Genomic DNA, 18223 nt, shown 5'->3' with positions numbered 1-18223 from the left:
CACCCATCAAGTACACTTTATTATCTCCTATCTCTTCCTCATTATCTCCCCTTACCCAAATATCACTTACTCCTAGCACATCCAGATGCATCCTCTTTGCTGACTCAGCCAGTTCTACCTTCTTTCTTCCATAAGTCCCATTAATATTGATAGCTCCCCATCGAATTCCATTTCGTTCGCCAAGTTGTTTCCAAGGAGTCCCTCGCCTGTCAAATGGAAGTGGGACTCCGTTACCCCCATAGGTCCGAGGCTTGCTTAAAATGTTCTGAGCTCAGTAAATTCATGAAGCAGGATGCTATCCTACTTACTCATAGTCGAAGTGAGGATCTCTCCTGTAACAGCTTATGGACCACAGGTGAATTGTATAGTCGTAGCCGTCTGAGCAAAAGGAGGGCCATGACTCAGAATATGTCCGAGATGCCCACTCCCATTCCATAACAACTGTTATCCCGACTCTCAGGACCACTTACTAGGTCACTCAGCCATTGCCCATGGTTCACGAACTAGGACGTGACTACAGTAACCCACACTGTGAACCGGGGAGTCTGCCTGAGACGTGTTCTCGTACAAAACTGTCGCTTCGGTGACATCAAGCGTATACGGATATCAATTCTAAAAATGAAATCATACAAATAAATAAAACTGTAAAATAATCAGGGTGTCTATGAACCTCCCAACCAACTTCCTGTATAACTACTTTTGTCACATTATTGGCGTGTGGGCGTGCATTATTGTGCAATAGCCACTCTTGATATAGTCTTGGTTGTGTTTTTTTATTATTCTTTCAACTGCAAGGTATCTCAATTGTTGACAATAAACATCAGCAGTGACAAGTTACATTTCTGGGAAGCAACTCCCAGGACATGGCACCTTTCTTGTCTTACCAGATGATTAGCATGACCTTTTTCTTTGGATGGGCACAAGCTCATGGACTTGCGCTTGCCTTTCTTTAGGCTCGCCATTTCCTTTCATTTTTGATGACCCCCTATAGGCACCTTTTCTCGTCGAACTGACAATGCTGGTCAATGTCAGATGCTCTTTATGAGCTAACCAATAATGATATAACAAAGACCCACAAATGATTATACATTGTTGTATGTTGTTTTTGCTGAAATCGTGTGATAGCCACTTCCCTATTTCTAAACCTTTAGCATGGAGTGTAAATGTCACATACTGGTTGACTTGTTCCAGTTATTACATTTTCTAATTCTCGGGATGACTGACATGGAGCATTGTAAATCAACTCGTTTAGTTGGTCTCCACCAAAGGCCAATGGTATTTCTGAATGGGGATTTGCTTTTGGGTCAAAATCGCCCCATTTATAATGATTGAACTATTTTTGTACCATACTTTGTCCAATAACATTGTTCCTATACACAGTGGAAATGGCTAGAAGTGCCTCAGCTGCTTTTGCTCCTCGATCAACTTCAGCAGAAGAATGTTGGAAATGTTGATTTTTCGGTATTGGCACTCCATCTTCGACCGATCTTGTAACACTTAAACTTCTTCAGAGCAGCGCAATTCAAAGCGTATCCACAAGCACAACAATGGCACTCCAAATGACAATAATATTGACAAATGATAAACAAGCTCCCAGCTATCTTGGTGGTGCCAGTTTATATCCAAATACTGTGTACTTATGCATCAATCTCATATATTCCTTTGGGTCTCTACTGTAAATGTCAAAATTAATCTGAGCTATATTGCTGCAACAGTGAATTTTTGATGAAACTGTTGCATTTTGCACCTGAATCGCCTCCATCGGCAAGTAGTGCAGCATTTAAATGTTCATGTTGCTGAGGATTTAATGAATTGTTCTCAGTTTACAGACTCTTAATTTAACTGTCAGTCAGTGTCCTAGTGAAACTGATTTATTTTAATAAAAGTTACATCCCAGAATGTAATATACACCCTATATTTCCTTTAGTTTTGTCAAATGCTGTAACTATCTGGTTTTGAAGGTGTTTCTTGTTTGGAAGAGTTAAATTGAGCCAGTCCCTTTCCTGATCAAAACAGAACATTTCCAGTTAGTTACTTGTTTCTGTATACTGTGTTACTCTTGTAAAAGTAAATTGATTTAATGTTTTTGATCTACAGCAAACGGCGGAAAACGGAGAAAGTTGGTAAAGGTTTAAGGCATTTTTCCATGAAAGTATGCGAAAAAGTACGGAAGAAAGGCACAACCTCGTACAATGAAGTAGCGGATGAACTTGTCGCTGAATTCACAAATCCAAATCTCATGACATCTCCTACAGACCAGGTTAGCAGAGAGATTTCTAAGCCATTTAAATTTTTTATTATATTAAAGCAGTTTATATTTCTTGTGTTATGCATTTCTCACTAATTATTAAATTTTTATCCTACTTCAGCAGCAGTATGACCAGAAGAATATTCGACGGCGTGTCTATGATGCATTGAATGTGCTCATGGCCATGAACATTATATCAAAGGAGAAGAAGGAAATACGGTGGTTGGGGCTCCCAACAAATTCGTTACAGGAGTGCCTGAATTTAGAAAAGGACAAATTGCGGAGAATGGAGCGCATCAAGTTCAAAACACAGCAGCTTCATGATCTCATCATGCAGGTAAATGCTGATTGTATTCAAAAGGCTTCCTCCTTCGATATAAAATGCTAAAGCTCTAGAAATCAGTCAGAATAATAATTATTATTCTTATTTCAATGTTGACAGTTACAAGCAAGTTGTTGGGAGACTGTGCCTTTTCTGTACGTATGACAAGAAAGAAAAAATGAAATGGCTTAATTATTCTAATTTTGTAATATACACTCGTCAATTTGGGCAAACATTTCCTGGAACTTCCCTTGTTATTAAATGAGGAACGCATCCAGATACATTTTCTTTGCTTACTAAGCCAGTTGCACTCTCTCTCTCTCTCTCTCTCTCTCTCTCTCTCTCACATAGCCTATGCTTGCTATATGACATTGAGATCATCTTTTGTTACTCCCATTTATTACAGAAATTTGTTCTCCCAGTGTAAAAAAGTTCCTTCTTCTCTTATGCACACTTATTGCTCTCTAACAATGAGAATCAGACTTTCCAAGAAGAGTGCATGTAGGACTGTGCAGGGATGTACACTCGCACAAAAAAAAAAAAAAAGGGGGGGGGGGTTATTACAAAAGTTCCCTGGAGCGCCACTTCCCTCGGAAACATATTGACCTATAGATGTAATGTTCGTGGTGGATATCCACAGGATTTGTGTCTACACAGCAGGTGGATTGTATTTTGATAATAATTAGTATTAAGTCTGATAAAATATTAAATGTGAGAAACATACTATACCATTTGCTGATTGCTTTTTGTTTTGAGCAACTATACAATACTGCACTGTAAATATTATTTCACTGTTTTGTGATCTGAAAATGGAATATTTTGTTGATTAATGACCAGAATTCATAGTCGTTGGTTGTGGAAAGTGTTGATCATCTTAAAGAGGGTAAAAATACCTTGGTTGTCCGAGAGTATAATTCCGTACCAGATAAAAGTTTTATGGAATAAAAGTAGTGGTCATCTGGAGAGTTTCCACTGTATACGGTATGTTATTACAGATAATGGCTTACCCTTAAATACAGGAATTGTATCTTCTCTCATACTTTTTATATTGGAATATAGCAGATTACCATTTTATATGTTGTAATAAATACAGTAAAACCTTGTTAAGACGTTTCTACAGGGGACAAGGAAAAATGTGTTAATTGAGAAAATGTATTACTGAATACTCAAATACTATCCAGCAGGGATATTGAAACACTAGATACGGTTTTTTTCCGACACAATGGGATTTTACATCGTATATCCGCAGGTACAGTGAAAACTCTATGAGAAGAGTGTGCGAAAAACACGATAGAACAAATTGAAAACTTATTCTGATGTGGTTTATAAAATAATAGTGCACTTAAGTGTTAAGAAGACCAAACAACAAATATGAAAACATTTGAACGGGTCTCGTAAAAATATCAAAGTATTATTGCAGATCACACTCTTTCTAAAACAAATGTTAGTAGAAGCCTTTTATTTTGGACTAGTTGGTTATTAAACATTATTTTTCTGGTCACACGCTTAGACAATGAATTCGAGGTTATACACAGCTATGTGCGACTGCGACAGAATGACTTTGACCTCCATTTTGAATTAAACGAAACTTCGACCGACCAAGACCAATTCGAGTGATAGAGTCGAAACTGGAAGGTGCGAGTTTCAACATTCACGCCAGTTCTGCATGCTTGAAGATGTGGATACCAGTCAACTTGCTGACAGGCTTTAGTTTTGTCTTCATTATTAAGGAATTTCACGACTTTTCTGTATCCTCTTCAGTCCTGAACCTGTTTTTGCATTCAATATGTTATATTTTGCTAAAATAACTTTAAAATGTTCAAAAAAAGAAAATTAAATTTTACTATTTTTTAATGACTTGTAGCATATATGCTACATCAGGACTCAAGAGTTGACTTTTCTACCATTATTAATCTCTTGCTTTTATTTTATTGTATTATTGCAAGTAATTAAAAAGACATATAGAGTACATGATACATACGGACTGAGGGGGGTATCCATATTTAGGCTATCACAAAACAAATGTACACCACGCTATTCAACTTCACAAGATTATGTTCCAGATGTAGGCTGTTGCGTGACAAATATTCGTTACCCTTCACTGTACAACTAACTTCTAAATGGAATGCAAAATACAAGCACAAAATCGGTAGTGATTAGGTTAGACAGTTACGGCGGTGGTTGTCAATTGGTGCGTGTTGAAACCTTATAAACTCAGTGCTGTAGTGTTTTGGTGAAGCTATTAGTGTCCAGTTCAATTCCTAGAGTGAATTTTAATTAGAGGAAGTGTTATTCACAAGAATAAAAGTGTGGTATAGTAAATATTAGTTGAATATTAACATCACACAGTTCAGTTTTGAAAGGGAAGCCATCTTACTTTGTGACGAGAACAGGGTGCGCTCCTTATATTGGGTTAGGCTTCAAAGACACAGCCCTCTTGAGTTTGTAAAGATCAAGCAGACAATGGGAGACAATCAAAGAGAAAACAAATGTGCAAAATGCGATACAGCATTCTCAAATGAAGATAGTGTTATTGGCTGCGACGTATGTAATCTCTGGTTTCACAGAAAATGCACGTCAGTCAATGTAACGGAATTCAAGGCCCTATCATCAAATAATGGATCCCTCATGTGGATGTGCGGGTCGTGTAGGCATCGTCTAAAAAACTACAGGCTCAATTCTGCTATACAAGAGAACAATGAAGCCAGGCAAGCCACACTCGAAAACAAACAAACATGTGACGACATCAAAAAGAAACTAGAAGTAGTGAGTGAAGAGTTGATGAAAAAAATGACACTTATCTTGGAAACACAACTTCAACAAGCAGAAATATTAGCTTCAGGACTAGGAAAAGTCTCGAATAAACCAGTACAGGACCCAGAGGGATTAAAGCAAAGAAAATCTATTACCAACAAGGAGGAAGAATGCACAAAACATAAGAATACCAACAACAGGGAAAATGCTAGGAGTATGATTGAGTTCGGAAAACCTACAACAACAGCCCAACACAGGTTATCCTCTCCTAGAAGAGATACAAGACAATATGAATCACCAAGAAGACTCCCCCAACAAGGCACAGGAGGCAAAGAAAAAGGAAAACTAAGAGCAGCACCCAGGACAGCATGGGTGTACGTGGGAAGACTGAAGGATGACATCACAGAAGATCTGAAAGAACATCTCTCAAACAACGGTATCACTAAAGTAATCGAATGCGAACAATTACCCACACGAGGATCAAACAAAGCGTTTAAAATAGGCATACCTATGGAAGAACGGGAAATAGTCTTTGACCCAGAATTCTGGCCAAATGGAGTAACCTACCGCACTTATCGATTTCGTAAGCAATAAAGACGAGACTCCGAGAGAATTCCAGAAGACGACGGGCAAGACATTGGATATACTACTTTGGAATGTGGAAGGGTTAAAGAGTATTGTTAATACAGCACCAGATTATATTTGGATAGGACAAGATGTAATAATAGCTACAGAAACTTTTTTGACGGAGCCTTTTGGCATCACAGGATACTACACAGCACACTCTTATGCTAAACCAAAAGCTTTAGGCAGACCGGAGGGAGGTGTATCCCTTATGTTCAAACACACTATAGGAAAAATTAAAGAGATAGTAAAGGAAGAAAACATGGCAATCGTAAAATCCACGGACATTACAGTAGTGGGGATGTATATTACATATGGTACGTCAATAGAAGATACAGTGGAGCAGGTATTAGGGGCTATATCACAATTGAGAACAGAAGAAAACGTAATTATTGCAGGAGATTTCAACTGCAGAATTGACAAACCAAATAACAAAACAACAACTATACTGAATATTCTACAGGAGGAAGGTTTTAAACTCATCAATAAGGCCGAAGATATAACCTATATAGCCTACAATGGAACAAGCACAATAGACTTAGTTTTTTATAGAGGAAAGATCATCATAGTTAAAAACCAAAAAAGGAAATGGAATACCTTAAACACACCGCTCACTAAACATATCCCCATACATACCAGATTTCTACTAGTAAAAAACATAGATGAAAAGACACTTCCTGACTTACATAAAACAACAAGGAAAATAAACTTAGAAATACTACAAAACAATACACAAGCTATAGAAAGCGCGAAAAGACACCTAAAAGACAATGATATCAATCTCACCATGACTACCATTCAAGATGCTATAACTGCAGCAACGGTACCAGCCAAAATAAGGAAATCGAAACCATGGTTTGACACTGAGTGCTACCAACACCGAAGAAAAACGTTAGATGCCCTACACAAAGCAAGACTCAAAAATATAAAAGATGACTTAGAGGAATATGCTAGGAAGAGAAAGGAATACAAGATGCTCTTGAAAAGCAAGAAATCACAATTTATAGAAAAAGAAGCACTAAGAGAAGCAGATGAAGCACGCAAGGACCCCTACATAGCACTTAGAAGAAAGGTCACCAGAACATCAGATGAAATCCAAATGGAAAGTTGGGAATGCCACTTCTCTCGAATGTTAAATAAAAGACAGACAAACAAATCACATGATAGTAGGACACCGAATGAGGAGGAAAAGACCTCCCAAATTACAACAAAAGAGGTTGAAACAATAATCAAAAACACAAAAAACAAAAAGGCAGCAGGACCAGACGGTATTTATAATGAGATGTTAAAGGAATCAACAGGAGTGTTAATTGAAATATGGACAGAGTTATTCAATAAATGCCTCAGCTCAGGAGAAATTCCAGATAGCTGGAGAAAGTCGACAATCAAAGTCCTATACAAGGGATCAGGGGATACAAATAATCCGAATTCTTACCGTGGTATAGCACTTGAAAATAACATCTTTAAAATCTATACACGTCTCACGGAGACAATAGATCCATTGATTCCAGACCAACAATTTGGCTTTAGAGAAGGAAGGTCCACCTTACAGGCCATATGTAATCTTCTTAATGACATTGACCAAGCGCTGAGACATCCAAAAGGCAAATTCAGAACAGTCTTTATCGACTACACAAAAGCCTTTGATTTGTTGAATAGGACAAAACTCGTAGCAAAAATGGAATCCATGACAAACGGAGGAAATGAAGTTACAACAGCCATAAGAAATATACTGACCTACAACAGAATACAAATAAAGGACGGAATAACAAGAGAGATCCTGCAGACAAATGGGGTTCTACAGGGGGATCCCATCAGCCCCACCCTATTCAACATCGCCACCGCAGATATCGTGAAGATCTTAGAAAAATCGAATTCATTATCTTTATATATGTATGCAGACGACATGGTCATAGGTTCCTCAAACAGACTTGAATTACAAGAAGCACTAAATGACTTACATAACTGGGCAGAAGAAAATGACTTCAGTATAAATAGTAACAAAACAAAATACATTGTGTTCCGGAAAGGTGGAAGATTAGCAACAGAGGATAACATGACTTTAGGAGGGAAAGAACTGCAGACAGTAAACTACTATAAATATCTAGGAATCACCCTACAAACAACACGCAATTCATTCAGGATACACGTAAAGGAAAGAATAACAGCTGCTATAAGAGGAATATATGACATAAAGAATATAACCAGTCTATCCCTCCAGACGGCTATGATCTTATTTAATGCCAAAATATCGCCAATGCTGACCTACGGATTAGAATTGATATGGGAAAACCTATGTTTTTCATACCTAAACTCAATGGAGAAAGTAAAAGCCCGATATCTGAAAAGAGCACTTGGAGTGGCAAGAACAACACCTTCCAGGCTTGTTTACGAATTGGCAAGAGAAACCTTCTACATCGAGGACTTACGTTACAAACTATCCCTGCCATCTACTGAGCAAGCGACAAAACTTATCCAGACAAGAGAGAAGAAGCGCGAAGAAATCCCTCTGGACTTATATAGCACAGATGCAATGATCGACAGGAGATGGGTAAAAGAAAATCAAGAACTTAGAAATGTAATTACAAGATTGGCAGTGCATGGTTTTCACCATAAAATTTGTAAAAACAAAAAGTTTCATGAACCAAACAATGAATGTGTATGTGCATTGTGTAATAACCACTGTGACAGATACCATATAACCATGTGTCCTAAACGAGAAAGATCGATCGTGGACTATAGCAAAGAGTAACTATATAGGTGCGAATTTTCATTTTACTTCATCTATGTACATTAGTATGCAATAATAATAATAATAATAAAATACAAGCACAAACAGGCTCATTGTGTTATTCTGCGGTTTCACTGCTAACCGACAAGCAAAACTGAGCGTATCTGAGGCTAATGGCTTGCTCCCCGAAGGTACAATTTATCCTGTGAAGTTCAAGAATTCAAGGCCTTTTCCATTTATCATGCAACAGGGGAAAGGGCCCTTACCCGAGTTAGAAATCATGTTCCTTCAACAAAAGATGACAAATAACACATTCAGGGCTAGGAAAAATGTGATCGTACTAAGCGGTAGTAGCGAAAATTTGTGATGTGATAAATGAGGTATTTTTATATAGATTTAATACAATGAGAATCAGGACTTAGAATTTACGACGTGCTAAACAGGAAGATGTGTTAATGAGGAACACACTAACGAGGTTTCACTGTAATACAGTATGCTACATTGTTTTTCAGTTCACATGAAGTTTAGGGTTCACAGTACAATATAAAAAATGTCAATGACTGTATCATTCACTAAAAGGCATCATTCTTCTTTAGATTATATTATTCCTGACGTATTCTATGTAATGTTTGCTACATTCTTTCTTCTTAGCAAATATCCTTCAAAAATCTGGTGGAGCGGAATCGACAGATGGAAAAACAAGTCGGTGTGCCACCTCCAAATTCTGCCATCCAGCTGCCATTTATAATTGTCAATACCAGTAAAAAGACTGTTATCGACTGTAGCATTTCGAATGACAAGTAAGAGGTTTTTTTTTTTACTCTTGTAAGTTTGCTTTTACTTTATTTTTATTGAATATTTTTCTGATGGTTGGTTTTTAAATTTTCAGAATGGAGTACCTGTTCAAATTTGATGATAAATTTGAAATTCACGACGATATCGAAGTTCTCAAGAGGATGGGCATGGTTCTAGGTAGTATATTTCAAATGTTATGTATAGACATTGTACTTGAACGTGAATTTTCGTTCTTTATTTACTGTGAGATTTTATCTCGCTATGGAATGATAGTAGGGTGATCTGAAACAGTCTATTCTTTGCATTTCTGAAAATCATAAACTGACCAGCAAAAGAAACCCAACACTTCAACTTTTTTGGTAAAGTTTTATGTTATTCACTAACGTAGTAAAAGTATATTTATTTTGTTACACAATCTATTGAACAAATGCTCTCTTCACATGTAGTGTTCCCCATTTAAAAGCTTTAAAAGCTGAATTTTGATTAAAGTAGTACAGAATTCAAAGGATTTTCAATTTAAAATATCAGCTTCTAACACATTCTTTTGGCACTTTTAGGGTTACTTTTCCCACATGGTAACATGCTGTTATGATTCAACACATCCTCAGAAGCAGTTGTTGCAACCTATCTTGTTAATCTCTTCCTGAACTGTTCAGGGACCCCCTAATGATGCCTGCGATATCTGTCTCATATTCAGTCACCTGAGGTTTTGCATTATCATGCATTAGTACGAATCTGTCCTCAATAAATGGGGGGCATAGGGCACAGTGTGGTTAATAGTGACTTCTCAATGTATCTGTGGGCTGTAAGACTTTGATTCTCAATGAAGACCAGCTCTGTCCAAGCAGGCCAGAGGAATTCCTGCTCACACCGAGAATCCATATACCCTACACTCAACTCTAGATTAACACGTATAATGTAGGGTTAAGGCTTTCCGGATAAGTAAAATCACGGTTAACCCACAACAAGTAAAAAATAGAACAGACATACTGAAAATACAGTAAAAATGATGCTACTGTATTGTTTTTTATTAACTTACCCAATACGTTGCAGTAAAAGTAGCACTTAGCACAATTAATAAATGGAAACATAAACGGCACTTTTCGTTGAAACTAATAAGGCAAAGGAGAATATTCAGACTACCTAGCTTTACTCTTTCTGAAAATGATCAGTCATGATTTTCTGCTTCTGTACTGAAAAACACTTTTTCTTTATTTTGCTTCTCAATTTTTTCGAAACAAGTTTTTCGGTGATGAGTATCATCCTGGCAATATTATCCTGACCCGTTGTAATTCTGTATTAATGTAACTCCTACCACTCGTGCATTTTTAGAATTTTTATATCGCGGTTAAAGATTAAAAATTTCATGATGTTCCGTATTGAGCTGTACATTGAAATAATAAATAAGGTAGTTCAACCTATTCAGTACAAATAAATAAGAAATGTAGTGTTACTTTCCTATTTAATTATAAGCGGAAGCGGTACCGGTTTCGACCCCAATCCAGGTCATCATCAGCCGAATAAAACGCAAAAAACAATGCATAAGTAAGAGAGAAATTAAAGAACGAGTCCCCCGCAAAAACAGTTGAAGAGGCAATATAAAACATCAGCGATAGGCACTGTAAGATTCGGAAGAAATAGAAGGTAAGTCACTTAAAAGAAGCAAGGCGCAGTCTTCTGAACAGCAGCATAGCACACGCAACGTTTGACACTGTCTCAAAATGTTTACGAGAAGCGGAGAACAGTTACACTATCAGGCGCGAAATCACAACACAATCCAACAAATATGAAGATCCAAAATCGTGCAGAAGCCGAAGATGAGTCGCTCGATTGAAGTAAATTGCCCGCTCCCAAAGATCAGCGCAACATATTCAACGTCCAGCACTGTGCTTTCAAACGCTGACGGAACTCGATGAATAGCTTAATATCGACAAATTAAAGAACTTTGACATCCAACCAAATTTTTCTCTCCATTCTTTTGACGTCGTAAACATGTATCCTAGTATTCCAATTTCCACATTATTCCCCATAATAAACAACAACTTAAATTCAGTAATCTGAGTAAACTAGAAATTCAAGACTTCATGTCAATCTTAAAATTGGTTCCCAACAATAATTATTTCACCTTTGATAAACACCATTTACCAACAAGATGGTTTAGCTATGGACTCACCAGCTTCAGGCATTCTAGCTGAAATATACCTCGATTTCTTAGAAAACACAAAAATTAATACTATTATTATTATTATTATTATTATTATTATTATTATTATTATTATTATTATTATTATTATTATTATTATTATTTCTCTAATATCCTCTTTTGGGCCAGATATGTTGATGACACATTAGCAATCTTAAATGAGGAATCAACCAACGCAGCCTCTACACTACTTCTTCTCAACAACATTGACTCTAGCATTAAATTCACCCTTGAATCAGAACACAACAAAACTCTTAATTTTCTAGACTTAACTATAACTAGACATCCTTCTTCTTTAACTTACAAAATTTTTAGAAAACCAACCCAAACAGCAACCACAATACGGCAAGATTCTTCACACCCTCAAGCACATAAACGTGCTACTTATAACAGCCTAATTTTTCGTGCCTTCAACACCCCTATGTCTAAAAAAGATTTAAATAACGAATTGAACACCATCTGTAATATTGCTAAATTTAATGGCTTTAACAACTCTTTCATAAACCGTATCATCAACAAATTCAAACACCGTCCTAAAACTAAGTTATCAAAAGACAAAACCAAACCCACTGCATTTTTCACTTTCACTCAAGATGCTTATAAAATAACTAATGTTCTTAAAAAACACAACATGAAAATTTCTTTTAGAACCAATGACAGAAATCTTGATTTATTACACAACTCTAAATCACTAAATAAATCTAATGCTTTTTCTAAATCTGGAGTATACAGATTCAAATGTAACAACTGCAGCTCCTCATACATCAGACAAATTGGCCGCAACTTTAACATCAGATACACCGAACATATCAACGCCATTAAATACAACAGATTCTCCGCTATAGGACAACACATACAAGACTCCAAGCATAATTTCACCAATATTGAAAAGGACTTTACTCGTGCCTTGCGCTGATTTTGACTACTTCAATTACGACCTGAATTCTAATCTTCAAGAAATAGCGCACTGTGCATATACGTTTTTCATTTGTTTCCGGTATTGCGGTTTTTACCATTTTTCTCTTCACAATTGTTTTTTACGTCAACTGTTCTAAACAATCTACAAGATCCTAGTTACATATTTCAATTATATTGAATTGTATTATATATATATGTACATTTTCGCGACCGAAACGAATACTGGATCATTAAGCTATTCATAGAGTTCCGTCGGCGTTTGAAAGCACGGGGCCGGACGTTGAATATGTTGCGCTGATCTTCGGGAGCGGGCAATTTACTTCAATCGAGCGACTCGTCTTCGGCTTGCACGATTTTGGATCTTCATATTTGTTGGATTGTGTTGTGACTTCGCACCTGATAGTGTATGCAAGCTGGCTCACTTAACTGTTCTCCGCTTCTCGTAAACATTTTGAGACAGTGCTGAACTTTGCATGTGCTATGCTGCTGTTCAGAAGATTGCGCCTTGCTTTTAAGTGACTTTCGTTCTACTTCTTCTGGATTTTACAATGCCTTTCCCCGATGTTTTATATTGCCTCTGCAACTGTTTTTTTTGGGGACTGGTTCTTTAATTTCTTTCTTACCTATGCATTGTTTTTTGCATTTTATTCGGTTGATGATGACCCGGATTGGGGTCGAAACCGGTACCGCTTCCGCTTACAATTAAATAGGAATGTAACACTACATTTCTTATTTGTATTGAACAGGTTGAACTACTTTATTTATTATTTCAATTTAATTATCGCGGTTAAGCCGCAACGTGGTTGATCCGATTACAGTAAATCGAGAGTTTAATGTAATGACATTCTTGAAGAAAAACTGTGAAGAGAATATCGCTCTGTTGGTCTCCTCCAAACTCTTTCTGTTCTGTTGGGAGATCTGAGGACAAAAAAAGACTAGTTTGAGCAGAGCACAGACCCCCACAGCTCCATTGTCCACTCCTGCGAAAAATTAAGACAATCTATCCAATGCTGTCTTGTGATCAGTGGTCCCTTGGCAGCTCTTTTTGAAGAGAGATTTGCTTCTTCTAACCTCCTCACAATCTAGTCACCTGCATTCACATTTTCATGCCTGCCAACCCTACAGATTTACCCAGAAACTTTCCATTTTCTAACTCTTCTTTTGATTTTGCAATTTATTCTTACTTCTTCCTATTTTTGACCAATATAACCTCCAGTACGGTCCATAATCTTCCCCTAGGATAACGGATAAATTCTTATGTGCTTGTGTAATTTACCAATCTCATTTTCAAGCGTATTTTTTTATGCTTTATTTCGTGAGCGTATCGTCCTTCGCCTTCGTGTATCGTGTTTTCCGCTTACCACAGCAGTATGTGTGCTTTACAGCTGGGGATTCGGGATGAAAATCATCCTACAAGCAAGAGACACTAGCGTGCGCTAGCAACTTAGTTAGTCGAGACCAAAGAATAAGTTTGTTTTTGCGTGGTTCATGCACTGTTAACATCGTTTCTGCACGTAGTTGCATTGGAGTTGTAGACCACGTTTTTCTTCTTGCGGTTCTGTGCTTTTGTCCCTCTGTCAGTCGTATGTTAATGATGTATAGATACATTGATCTGTTTAGTATGTGGTAGTTTTGCCTATTTCTGTGTATTTGTGTTCATTCATAATTTTAATGTTTGCATGCACAGTAAAACCTCTCTATAACAGACACTTCCGGGACCGAAAAAATGTCGTTATGAAGGAGTGACCGCCCGGGAGAGGTTATGAAACCAGTAACATTAAACATAAGCTGGAACACAATAACCCATGTATTGCATGTGTTAACAACTCTCGCGAATGTACCTTTAATTGTATACAGTATTGTATAATATACAGTGGAACCTCGATTCTCCGTTTTTGGAGGGACCACCGAAAAAGAACGTACAACATGGGAAAACAGAAAATCCGGGAATGAATGAACCATGAACAATTTGGCTAAACATCATAAAAAACAAAAAAAAATATGTATACTGAAAATCTTACAAACACCCCTAAACCAAACTATAGCCCCAATGTACCAAGCGACCGCTGCTCGGTCCGAACGCCTGCAGATTACGAGGTGACGCATGGTCAGTGTGACGAATCCTCTCGGCCGTTATTCCTACCTTTCTAGACCGGGATCGCCATCTCACCATTAAATAGCGCCTCAATTAAAGGTAATCGTAGAATGAGTGAACCTGGAACCAGCCCTCATATCCAGGTAAAAGTGTCTGACCTGGCTGGGAATCGAACCCGGGTCCTCCGGGTGAGAGGCAGGCAAGTTCGACCGCGGGGATGGCTTCAAACATTAATTACCGGTACGCGACTTAAAAGTCTCGAAACTTTACATTCAGTTTTACCGGGGAAACTTCTTTCAGTTCAGCAACTTTAATCGGTCAAACTGTTCGAAAAACCTAATAACATTAAGCCAAACAATCGACCACAAGTATTTTTTAATTCTGTAATCTAATAAAATAAAGCACATTGGATACAAAATCGTCCAACATGATGGCGAAATCCCTTTTTCTTTAAATCTCCCATTGTAATTTGGTCACCGGTATACTATTCGTAGTCAGTTTGTGGAAATGTGCCGCGCTAATTAGGCCTACGGCCTACATCGACTTTTAAAGGTTATGTTGAACTCGAGAATATTATTTCGAAATTAAGTATCGATCCTCAAGTTTTCGAATGCATTATATTCAATAATGTCCGTCACTAATCACGATTAAATTGGAAAAATAAAAAATATCGTCAAAACTTCCGAATTTACGATTATTCGTGACCTTGACCTCAGCTGGAAAACGCCCTCGCTGTCCAAGTCGGTACAAGTGCGAATTGATGCAAAGGTTTTTACATGTAACGTGCGCAAATAAAACGACCGGTTTTAACACAATAACGTGAAATTCCTAGTCTTACATTAGGACCTAAACAGTAAAAGGCAATCCTAAAACCTCCCATGGCTTTATGTATGTAAGGTGAAACATCTGTTCAGGTCTCGATAACGTAATCGTATGCGATAATATTAAAATACTAAATTTATGTTACTTAAGAAGGAGCAGTTTAGATTCCTGCCTGAAAGCTCAGTGACTATACAGTGCCCGGAGGGAAGTGCCGAAAACCTATTCGGCGATACACTCGGGGGGGGGGGGGGGAGTAAACATCTAACCCTGGACATAATGTAGATGCTTTGCAAGTACCGGTACGAACATTTGACGAAACTCGTTCCGTCTTCAAGTAGTGCAGTCGAAATGCGCTCTGTCTCCTTCCAATTATTGTGGACACACTCTGCTTTGTGATTTCGATTCTCTAAACAATACCACCTCAATGCGATGCTAAGATGGTCCCTTATGCAAGTTCACCACCGATCGCTCTTCCTCAAATTACTGCTATGACTGGACGTTAACACCAAGATCCGCAAGTATGTTGTTGCCGCCCTTTCGTGAGATACAGTTTCTTGAAAAACGCGTGATCGAAGATTTAGCGTTGATGGGACTGAAATTTCTGAGCGGTTGATACGGGAAATTGTTTCTTCGAGGAACGGATAATGCAGGATTTTTACAACGTGATTTAATTAGGATGCTCGCAGGACCACGTAATTTAAACGGATAATACAGGAAAACGTAGCTTCCTGGAACGTATAATCGAGGTTCTACTGTACTGCACTGTACTCGCATGAGAAAGTTGTAGATGGGCTGCTGCAGCTGCGTCGTACTGTATTAAAGAGACAAAAACACTTCTGTGGAAACCTCTATTGAGCACACTGTACACTATTACCGTTCACCATGTTAAAATTAAGAACATAAGAGTTTTTGAAACTTTAAATCAATATGTAGATGTAGCAATCTCTAGCACAGTACAGTAAAACATTAGCACTTGAAAAAATCCTTAATGTTCGTTTGTTTTGTCCATTTCAGTTTAGCAATGATATTTTCACTATGTTCAATTAAATCCTGGGTCAAATTTACACCTTTTTCATCGTTTTGTTTATAATAGATTTCTTTCAGTCGCTTAACAAAGCTGAGAGCCTCACTGTACGAGGTTATTGGCAGCACATTAATTTCCATATTTTCTTCAAAGTCGTCTAGCATCACCTTCACTCCCGCTTTCGTTAGAATCTTCATTTTTGTCCTTTCCTTGGATTGACTGAAGAATCATTTTCGTGTCTCCACTCTCACACACTGTTGGAATATCTGAATCAGTTTTGATATAGGTGTTCACTTGTACACTGTAACCTGCTGCATTAATAAACTGTTGTGTTGTTTCCATGCTGTCAGGAAGGGTATCCGATTCTATTTTGGGATGTCCACCACTAGCGGGAAATCCAGCTTTCAGAAAGCAGTTGCAAATTGTTGAGGCTGTAACGTTTTTCCATGCATTGGTTATCCATGAAATTGCTTGGAGAACATTGTCCCTTTGTCAGTGTTCGAAGGGTTACTTCATTCCCGCTAAGTTCTGATACTTTGTGCTTCATCACTGTCTGTACATAACCTTGAAGTTCTGGATCATTCCTTGGTCAAGTGGCTGAGAAACTGATGTTACATTTGGTGGGAAAAGGACTGTCTTCACATTTTGCAACTTAATTGTATCCGGATGCGATGCTGCATTATCGAGGATTAATAACTCTTTTCGCTGCTGGTGTATCATTTTTCTGTCCAATTGTCCTAGCCACTCTATCATTATATCTCTGGTCACCCATGCTTTCCTATTCGCTTTCCATTCAATGTCAAACTTCATAACGTCCATATTCTTAAAACATCTTAGTTTTGCAGCTTTTCCTGTCATAAGGGGCTTCTCCCGTTCTCCACTCATACTTGCACATAACAAGACCGTAAGATGTTCTTTCGCAACTTTTCCACCAGCACAACGATTTCCTTTGAAACACAGATTTTGTCTGGTAAAGCGCGGAAAAATAATCCAGTTTCATCGGCATTCAAAATATTTTCCGGAGCAGACCTGTCTATGATTGAAGGTTTTTTTCCTTGCCAGTTTTCAACCATCTCCATATTAACAATGGATGGTTCTCCGCAAATCGCTCTGAAGTTGGTACCATGTTGCTTTCTGTATCTTTCTAGCTAGTCGTTCGGGGCTTCGAAATCTCCAATACCTAATTCTGCCGCAAATTCTAACGCTTTTGCTTGTATCATTGGTCCTGACACAGGGACATTCTGACTTCTTATTTTTAGCGAACCACTCTAGCGTTGCCTTGTCAATAAGAGCTCCACTATCGCTTTGAAACAGTTTAATGCGCTGCTCATTCCCATTTAAGTGCCATTCTTTCACAAGTTCCTCTTGCTTTTTCACAATTTCAGCTGCCTGAATCTTTCCAATCTTGAACACTTCTGGCAGTTTACGCACACCACACTTCTCACGTTTATAAGAGTCTATTATGCCTACTTTTTTTTTTTTTTGAGTTAAAAACCTCCTTGGAGCCATGTTTACACCAACTTACTAACCTAAAACTGAACACATCAAAAGCCCACGAGTCAGTGAAAAGTAACTTGACAGTGAAGGTATGAATTCCAGCGCTGTCAAGCATATCAGATCACACAACTTCCGGAAGTGATAGCGTAGCTTAGTGTTGCCTTCCAAGAATGTGTACAGCTTCGACCAA

The 18223-nt window shown here is 37.8% G+C and overlaps 1 protein-coding gene across 3 annotated transcripts in view; it reads left to right on the top strand.

The window, feature by feature from the left end:
• Window positions 1-18223, top strand: part of Dp (transcription factor Dp) — a 311515-nt gene that overhangs the window by 267448 nt on the left and 25844 nt on the right. For 2 of the 3 annotated variants that reach the window (XM_067151668.2, XM_067151670.2), the window contains 4 exons: window positions 2098-2260; window positions 2370-2585; window positions 9331-9479; window positions 9569-9651. In XM_067151668.2, coding sequence (XP_067007769.1) covers window positions 2098-2260; window positions 2370-2585; window positions 9331-9479; window positions 9569-9651 — 611 coding nt within the window. The remainder of the gene's footprint in view (window positions 1-2097; window positions 2261-2369; window positions 2586-9330; window positions 9480-9568; window positions 9652-18223) is intronic. The other variant, XM_067151669.2, reaches the window with a different exon arrangement.

Source organism: Anabrus simplex, chromosome 7 (genome assembly GCF_040414725.1).
Source record: "Anabrus simplex isolate iqAnaSimp1 chromosome 7, ASM4041472v1, whole genome shotgun sequence".
NCBI lineage: Eukaryota > Metazoa > Arthropoda > Insecta > Orthoptera > Tettigoniidae > Anabrus > Anabrus simplex.
The sequence above is the reverse complement of the archived record's forward strand: the minus strand, read 5'-3'. Positions and strand labels throughout refer to the sequence as shown.